Below are 9,758 nucleotides of genomic sequence, written 5' to 3'. Positions count from 1 at the left end.
TCATTTTATGGATAAATGAAATACGCAAACCTGTATACGGTAAAAATCGGATATAAGCAAGACCGGTGAGGCCGGGGACCGAAAATAAGAAGAGATAGGCATGATCACCGAGTCTTCCCTTAGAACTGGTGATATTGCACCGGCTGCGGTTGACCTGAGAAAAGTGAAGCGAATTTGTTTGGTCCGGTATCACCGAACCAAACTCCGCATCACAGCCAGTCCGGTTTCAGCATGACCGAGTTGATCGTGGCCGTTGGTCCGGTTAATCAATTATACAATCGCCACGCGTCAACATCGTTCTGTCACATTGTACCGACGACCGTACGGGTCTCAGACCGTACGGCCCAACCTTTTCCTTTTAGGGTTTACTTTATTCTGAAAAAAGCTTTATGTTGTATGCAAGACCCATAAGACAAAACTATAAATAGGAGGCATTTCCCTACTTTTAAGGGTTAGCTTTTTCAAGATCAAGAACATTGTAATAGAAATTATATATTGAAGCTCTCTCTCCTTTGGTCCGGATCAGTGGCATTTTATGCTTATTCTTCCAATATAGTTGGCTTAATCATAAACATTTGTATCTTGATTCGAATCACTAAAGCATATGTTCACATACACATGCTATAACACGCAAATCTATAATTATTTCCTATAAACCCAAAATAGATTAAATTTCATTCACATATCCTATATCTCACTTACAAATTCAACTGATTACCTAAATTCGGGGTAAACAAAACCAACTATTTATACCTAGAAAAAATACATTGAAATTTAAATTATACTCCAAGTTAGATATTTGACCCAGTTTTGGGCTAAAATTTCCGAAGAGGGCCCCAGTGAAAGGTCAGGTAGGTGGGGGATAAAATAAAGAAATAAAAGAAAAATGGGATAAAAAGAAAAAATAGAAGAAGCCATTTCACTTTCATTGCGGGTCACGATTATAACTCATCAGCTGTTCCACTTCATTCTTCATTTACTCTTCAAATTCATTTCCCACATGCCTATGTTTTAATTGTGTTTTATGTTGATTATCATAACATTTTGAGAGACTCAAACAAATTTTAAGTTATTCTGTTCATTTGTTTTAAAACGTTAAAAAATTGCATCGTATGGTAGGAGATTAGTTTTACGACCCATTATAAATATTTTTCTAAGTTATATGAGCTTGTAAACAGGACATCGGTTCCAATATGATGCGAAGGATCAATATAGGATATCTTTGTATAAACATATTTTTAATTACAAAATTTAACTGGTTATAAAAAATAATTTCCTCTCCAATTTGACAACCATGTTCACTCATAAATTTTTATGAGAAGATCAATTTTATAATTCATTACAAATGTTCGTTTAGTTATATAATCAGTAAAATGCATTCCATCAGAGGCAGATATAGAGTTTGCAATACGTGGTACAGGTTTGACAGAACTCAATATGGTTGAAGCTCCATATTTATATATGAAAATTTTATTTAATATATATAAAATTCTAATTTTAAACCCAACAACTTAAAAGGGCAAAAATTCCAAACTCGAAAATTTTAAAACATGAATTCGCCTAATTAATCTAGGAGGTCTAAAAAAAACAGAAAATCTTTATGGCATCATTTTTGAAGTGTTCATTAAACCATTTCGAGAGCAATGAGTAATATGAATTTACTATTAGTAATTGAAAGTTGAGATTCTCCCAGATTTGTATGCTTAAATGTAACCAAAAAAAGAAAAGGAAAAGCAAAGTGCAAAAAAAAGGAAAAGTGAGAAAAACAGTATCTTTTCCACAACCACCAGCCAATGAAAGCGTAAGGTGAAAAAGGACAAAAGAAGAAGGCGCCTAAAATAACAACCTTGTGCAATTGCACTCATTTCATCTATACACTGTTTTGGATCCTAATGCTGTGCTTCTCCTCCTTCATACGTCTATTTGTACACCTACCTGACCTTTTGACACTCCACCGGTCCACCCTACCCAAAACACACCTTTTTTACTATCTGACATTTTTACTCAAAATGACACTTTTACCCTCAAATTTGCACCCATAAATCATAACGCTAGTTAAAAGGAATTTATTTCTTTAATAATCTATGAAGAATTAATATTTAAGATTTTCATTTACTTCATTGACCAATAATCGGGTAGGCTGCACACCATTGAGTGCCTAGTCAAAAGGAGTTCGCATATCGATATTTTTCCTTTTGTGAATTTCATTGAATTTAATCTACGAAAAAGGCTCAAATATGTCATACAATTATCGAAAACGGCTCACTTATCCCATTCGTCAATAGTTTAGCTCATTTATGTTATCGCCGTTACCAAAATGACTCATTCATGCCATTTTTCATTAACGCCGGTTTTTACAATAGAAAATACGACACTTGGCCTCCAATTAGAGGTCCACGTCGTTTAATTAAACCAACACAAATTTATAGGTCGGGATTTAGTTTAATCTAGGATTTAATTATGCTGGTTTAATTAAACAACGTGGACCTCTAATTGGAGGCCAAGTGTCGTATTTTCTATTGTAAAAACCGGCGTTAATGAAAAATGGCACGAATGAGCCATTTTGTTAACAAAAATGACATAAATGAGTCAAACTATTGACGAGTGGCATAAATGAGTCATTTCTGATAGTTCGATGGCATATTTGAGCCTTTTCCGTTTAGTCTATATACAGCCAAACCTCCCTATAATAGTATCGTTGAGTCTAAAAAAATTAACTATTATAGCGAATTGCTGTTATACACCTACAACAGCATTAATATTTCGCTGTTATAGAAAAAAAAGATAGATAAAATCTAATTTTGCATTTTTAATTGACAAATCCTATACTTAATCACACTTTGTACGACGAAAGGAAATCTTTTAATGACGAAAATATATTCATATAATATTCTTTGTCATAAATAGTGTATTAAAATATCAAATATTTAGTTAGAATCTCTACATTTATTATTGGTACTAATAGATATTCTATTCATATAAAGATGGTTAATTGTTATATTATCAAAAAAAAAATGGAGATAGCTGTTAGATGGGGGTTATTTTACTAAGAGCGTACTATTATAAAGTTGATTGTTGCTGTTATAGGTTAAAATATTATTATAGAAAAGTAAAATATAACATTAAATTTTGATTCAGAAAAAAATTAGCTGTTATAGAGAGACGTTATATACGAATGTTGTTATAGAAAAGTCGGATTGTATTTACGAATCAGAACGTAAAGAGTTTTTTTTTGTCCTTATAGTTGACAAAGAAATGCGTTGCAAGTCATTTATAGTTCGAAAAGAGATTGGGTTAATAATTTAGTGGCACTAGTAAAATTGGTGTATGAATATCAATTCTCGTGGTATTTTTTCCTTACTTAACAATTACTTCATAATCAGTCAACTGTACTTCAATCTAGCACTAGTTAAATTGAGCATATTAATCATTTATCCATTCTTCTTTATCAAAAGATCGGTTTATTCCAAGACTCTTCTTTCTTAGTTCAACAGTAGAAAACCAAATGCAAGAAGAGAAACTGGGAAGAAAAAGAATTATTTCATATGTCCCATAATAAGTGTCACCTTAACTTAATTTTTTTATCTCATAATAAGTGTCACTTTAGGAAATCAAGACATAAATTAATTATTTTTTTTCAATTCTATCTTTAGACAATAAAGTAACATCTAAATGATGATTGAAAAAACCACATAGTAACTTGGTATTGTTGGATTCACAATGTCAAAAAATTTACTTCTTGTGCATATTCTAATCAAAAGGTAAAAATAATTTATTTTTATCATATAGGGGTAATTTGGTAAATTTTATATTGCATTATTGATTTCTTAATACGCTTATTTTTGGATAAGATGAAACTTATTATGAGACGGAGGGAGTAGATCCTGAGGGTATATTAGTCATTACAAGAAGTTATTAGCATAATAAATCTAGGAATGATGAGTAGATTAGGTCCATTACGAGGTGCCCTGGAGGTTCCAAAACTTTTAACATATTATACGCTTATATAAACACAAAAGCATAGAAATGTTTTGCATCTTTATAACGGCATGCCCTTCCCCCCACGCCACACCCCGCACCCCCTTTAGTTCCCTTTTTCAGTGAGACATTTCAGTGAACACCTTCTCTGCGCTCTTAACAGCATTTCCATAACTCTCCCTTCTCGACTAAAATGGAGAAGAAACAAGGGTTTTTCTCAGCTTTAAAAGACGAAGTTGTACGTGGATTATCACCGGGTCGGTCTAGGGGTCGACACCCATCACCATCCGGGTCGGGTTTACTCCGTCGAAGAAAAGGAACTCACGCGCCACAACCAGAAGTGTACATTTCAAGATCGGGTAGTTTAAGGCCATGTGTTGAGACATTGTCGCCATTAATGGAGGGTCCGGATCCAAACGGGTCGGATATTGGGGACTCAAAATCTGACAGGTGGTGGATGAAAGGTCAGTTATGTCGGGCCCCATCGGTTTCAACTTCCGGGTCAGGTTCCGGGTCAGGTTCCGGGTCGGGTTTGCAAAGGTCGGATCTGAGGTTGCTTCTTGGTGTCTTGGGTGCGCCGCTTGCACCGGTGCATGTTAGCAATAATGAACCTTTACCTCATCTCAGCATCAAAGACACTCCCATTGTAAGTAGTAACAAATGCTTGTGTTTTTATTTTGTTTTTGTTGTGTGAGATGTGACAAAGGTGGGTTGTCAGTGTTAATTTTGTTTGATTCCAAAACAAATTGTTGCTTTTTTTTTTTTTTTTTTGGCTATATTAAGTATCTTTTTTGGACTTCATTGAATTATTAACTGTATGAAACTGAGACTTTTGGTGTATACATTATTTTCCTGTCGTTTTGCTTTCTTTATTGCTAATTTTGGTTGTTTTCTTGGCTTCTCGTTGAATGCATGATAGGGAAATTGGTTGTGCCATGTTTTTTGGCTGAGTCTATATGTGGACATAGAAAAATTCTTTTAGATAGAGCAGGAAGGAAGAATTAATATTATAGTTAAAAGTTAAACACTTGTTACATCCACATTGAGGTCCAAAATCAAGAATGGCTCCGTAGGGGAATCTTTTTCTTTTAAAAAAAAAAAATCACTTGTGTGTTTTTGTGGGCTGGAATTACTATCTGGATGCAGCCCCTTACCAGTGTTTTAGTTGGTGGACTATGAGTATCTCCATTTAAGGCAATGTAAGGATAATTGGGCATAGTGTTGTGATAGTGGTCCTTGTTTTGAGTTTTATGCTGTTGTCTTTAGTTCTCGTCTCTTGGCAAATTGATTAATTTTTTGTTACTATGAATTTATTTTGGAATTTAGGCGTAGTTGATTGATTGACTGTGTGGTACTATGAACTTGCAGGAGACTTCATCAGCTCAATATATATTGCAGCAGTATACTGCTGCTTCCGGAGGTCAGAAACTTCAAAACACGATGTATAATGCTTATGCAATGGGAAAGGTGAGGATGATTTCATCAGATATTGAGACGGCTACGAAGGTAATAAAGAGCAGGAATTCGTCGAAGACAGCCGAGTCTGGGGGATTTGTGCTCTGGCAAATGAACCCTGATATGTGGTATGTTGAGCTTGCACTTGGTAGCAGTAAGGTTCACGCCGGTTGCAATGGTAAACTTGTGTGGAGGCATACCCCTTGGCTCGGTGCACATGCTGCAAAGGGACCAGTTCGACCATTGAGACGAGCACTTCAGGTACATTTGTATATGTTTTCGGACCACTCTAAAAATAATAGCCAAACATCTAATATACGTATCATATACACATAATATACATATAATATACATAATCAATGTATATGTTTTGTATACTTTGGCTAGCGCCCGTAATTAATTTTGGCCGATGGACCAAAAATGAAGAAAAGCCCTTTGGAATACTGCCTCCTTACTTTCTTTTTTGGTCCCTCAATTTCAATAAATGACCCCGGTCCCTAACTTACTTGTAGGGACTTGATCCAAGAACTACTGCAAACATGTTTGCTAGTGCAAAATGCACTGGAGAAAAGAAGATCAATGGTGAGGATTGTTTCATTCTTAAACTTTGTGCTGATCCACATACATTGAAAGCCAGGAGTGAAGGACCAGCCGAGATCATTAGGCATGTTTTATTTGGCTATTTTAGTCAAAAAACAGGGCTGCTTGTACACCTGGAAGACTCACATTTGACCCGAATCCAAACAAATGGAGGCGATGCTGTTTACTGGGAGACGACAATCAATTCATTCCTTGATGATTACAGGCCTGTTGAGGGGATCATGATTGCTCACTCTGGACGTTCAGTTGTAACCCTTTTCCGATTTGGTGAAACAGCTATGAGTCACACGAAAACCAGAATGGAAGAAGCATGGACTATTGAGGAAGTGGCATTCAATGTTCCAGGCCTATCTGAAGAGTGTTTCATTCCTCCGGCTGAACTAAGATTTAGTTCAATTGGTGAAGCGTGCGAGCTTTCTCAAGGAGAGAGGGTAAAGACTACTGTATCTGCCGCTGCTGCTGCAGCTTACCGAGCTAAGGTTGCTGCTTTGGATAAATCACGAGATCGCAGCAATGTCAATAACATTGTATTGAAGATGAATTATTAGATCTGTCTTTAATTTCTTTAAGATGTTAGGTCTTGTTGGTATAAATAGGCTGACAGAACCAGGTAAGTAGTACTTAGTAAACTAGGTGTCAGATGATTGAGGAATTTTGAGGTTTTATAGAAGTCTATCTCAATCTGTAAATATTCACAGGATATCTTCTTGTTTCAATTAAGATTCCCTCTGTGGAGTCAACTCTATCATTCTGTGTTTCTGGCAAATAATGTAGGCCCTTTTCTTTCCCCCTATCCTCGATATGAACACTTTTAAATGTAGCAATTCATATTTAAACTATTTATTTCTATTATATGAAAGTAGTTGAATAGTGTCACTCAATTGGTATTTGCTGAAATTTCAGAGGAAAGGGAAAAGGGAAGTTTGTGTTTGTCCCTTTCCCCACGCTTAGGGCCTGAAGCTCAAATTCTTTATGGTCTTTTGGGTAGTGATGATCGGTGTTGCTATTAAAAGTGTAGGCAATTTAAATTTTTTGCAGTGGGGTAGTTTGTGAACAAGGAATGATGAGTGATTATTGTTGAGGGGGCACGCTTTCTGTTGGACCTTATTTCATCTTAGCTGCAAATAATATCTAATTCCTATTTTGCCTATTGCCTGTCCTGTGTGAAATGTTGACAAAAAAGAAAAAAGAAAGAAAAAGCAAGTCTTTCTAGAGATGATGATTGCAATACTTGAATGCAAATGGCGCCCAGTTTGCATTGAAATTGGATCTCACACGTATCGCAATCACCATCATTCATTAAAGGCCTGCTGAGGCAATATTTCCTGAGATAAATATTAGGATCTAAAAGTTTAAAAAGACCGTTAGATGGCTCAACTTATGAGCAAACTGGAACTTTACATCTTTGAGAGTTTAAGTCATAACCCAACACTTCAAGCAAAGTCCGTTCCTAAATCTCCTAGCAAGTCATCCAAACTGAAAAACACAAAGCAGTATGTTTTTGTAGCCATGTTGACGGTCCAACAATTGTAAGATATGACGGTGTATACCATCAGAAGTCAATAGGTGGTCCACCCCAAAGTTGCTTGCTAGACGAATACAATATATTTTTATCATTTCGTTTTAAAAAGTTACTGAAGACAGTTGATTTTTCTTAGCTTGATTTTTGTGTGAATAATCAACTACTAGGCCTCAAAATTTAACGGAATGGTCGTGATTTAAACCAGTGGTTTAGTGTATATATGGCTGAACGCACTGCTTATTTTATGACGATGGATGTGAACTGAATATTTAGTTTATCTATATAGTTTGAGACGATTTTTTTTTTTTTTTAACCTGAATCTGTTGTCAAGATGATAGATTCGTCCCGACATCGGACCACTTCTTTTTCTTTTTGACGTCAGTGGACGAACATTGCACTTGAGACGTGATGTTCTTTGTTCCAAAAAGAAAAAGAGATAAAGGTAGAATAATACATGACTTTCCACACAACTATGCAGGCTTTAGTAAGTGTGTATAGATGCTGATAACTGTGGGCCTGTGGTGAACGTAAGATAACGCTAGGCAATACAGCTTTAGACATAAGAGTGGGGTCGGACACCTGAAATTTGGGAGACGAGGACTCCGAAGAGAGAGGTTTAAGTGGGGATTGGAACTTTGGAAAGGACTTACCGTACCGGATGTTAATACGGTAAAAAATTATTCTCATCGGAGATTCGGAGTTTACACCAAATTAATGAATGCATAACGCATGCTTTCATGTACATTATTATCAATAGATTACATTAATAAATATAACTTTTTCACATCAGTTTATCAACAACAACAACATATCCAGTATAATCGCAGAAGTGAGGTATGGGACATCAGTTTATCAGTTTATCAGTTTATCCAACTCATTCCCCCCCCCCCCCCCCCCCCCCAACCTAAACTTTTTTTTTAACACTTTAACCCATCCCCACCCCTATATAAACCCCTCTCCATTTCCATTTTAATCCACACCAATTCACTCTTCTCTTTCTCTCAATCTCTCAATTATAGTTACTTTGCAACAATTAGCCACTTTAAATTTCTCTCAAATAAATATTATAAAGTCTTATTATAGTTTCAATTATTAATTTTGCAATTATAATATTGTTGGTGGAGTTGGTGATTTTGCAACAATCCGAAGTAGCTTTGGTGGATTTGCAATTGTAGCCGCCTTCACTTTGTTGGAAATTAGTCCGGTAATTTGGTACCTTCGTTCCAACTCTATCTTTATTTTTCGCAATTTAATTTGTTGCAATTCATTTTCTTGTGATTTATTTGAGTGTGATTTAAATTAATTCTATTTAATAATGGCGAAGAGATTTAGACGTTGTGCCGGTAGTAGTTGTATTGTTAGGCGTGAGCTTAACGAGGAAACATTTGTGGAAGAAACACCTAATTTAGGTATTGAAATTGGTGGAAATAATCCACTTTTAGGTCATGAGGCAATGCAACAACATTATACCGACACTTTTAATGAATTTGATGATGATGATGAAACACAACCCCCCGAAAATCCCATAGGAGATACATGTCCTGCACAATCACATACACAAGACAAACCGCCTAGAACTCGTAAGTCAACCGCTAAAATTTAGAAATTTATGACTAAGGATAGGGAAAGCCAAACAACTAAATGTACCCTATGTGGACAAATATTTACTTTTAAGCAAGAAACTAGTAAAGATGGTGGAACGCGTACACTAAAGGTCATATGAGAAAGAAACATATAGATGTTTGGGGAGAGCAAAGGGGTTCAAATGTGGGTGGTATTCAAATGACGATAGACCCACGAATCGGTAAAATTTTTAAGTATGACAAGAAAAAAGAGCGTGTAGAAATAGCTAAAATGGTAGCTTATGATTGTTTACCATTTTCCTTTCCTTCGGATTTGGGGTTTGCTACTTACATTCAACGTTGTTATAATCCGTTATTTGAGGGTATTCCTAGAAGTACTTGTAGAGCGGTGTTACAGATTTGTATAAAAAATATAGATTTTATTTGCGCCATGTATTTAATTCTTTAAATTGTAATGTTTCTCTTACCACCGATTTGGGTCTTAGTCTTAACAAGTTAGATTTTTTTGTTATTACATGTCATTGGGTTGATGACAATTGGGTTATGCAAAAAAGAATTATAGCTTTTTTATATGATGAAGGAAAAGGTCGTCACGATGGAAAATTTTTAGCGGATTCAAT

At 35.5% G+C, this 9,758-nt stretch overlaps 1 protein-coding gene across 1 annotated transcript; it reads left to right on the top strand.

The window, feature by feature from the left end:
- The first annotated feature begins 3,963 nt into the window (after positions 1-3,963).
- On the top strand, positions 3,964-6,781 carry LOC132627800 (uncharacterized). Its single transcript, XM_060343377.1, has 3 exons — positions 3,964-4,624; positions 5,347-5,694; positions 5,946-6,781. The coding sequence occupies exons 1-3, from the start codon at positions 4,172-4,174 to the stop codon at positions 6,579-6,581; spliced, it is 1,437 nt and encodes a 478-aa protein (XP_060199360.1). The 5' UTR covers positions 3,964-4,171; the 3' UTR covers positions 6,582-6,781.
- The last annotated feature ends 2,977 nt before the right edge of the window (positions 6,782-9,758 follow it).

The sequence above is a fragment of the Lycium barbarum genome, chromosome 2 (genome assembly GCF_019175385.1).
Source record: "Lycium barbarum isolate Lr01 chromosome 2, ASM1917538v2, whole genome shotgun sequence".
In the NCBI taxonomy this organism is placed as follows: Eukaryota; Viridiplantae; Streptophyta; class Magnoliopsida; order Solanales; family Solanaceae; genus Lycium; species Lycium barbarum.
Note: the sequence above shows the minus strand (reverse complement) of the source record. Positions and strands in the feature narration are given on the sequence as shown.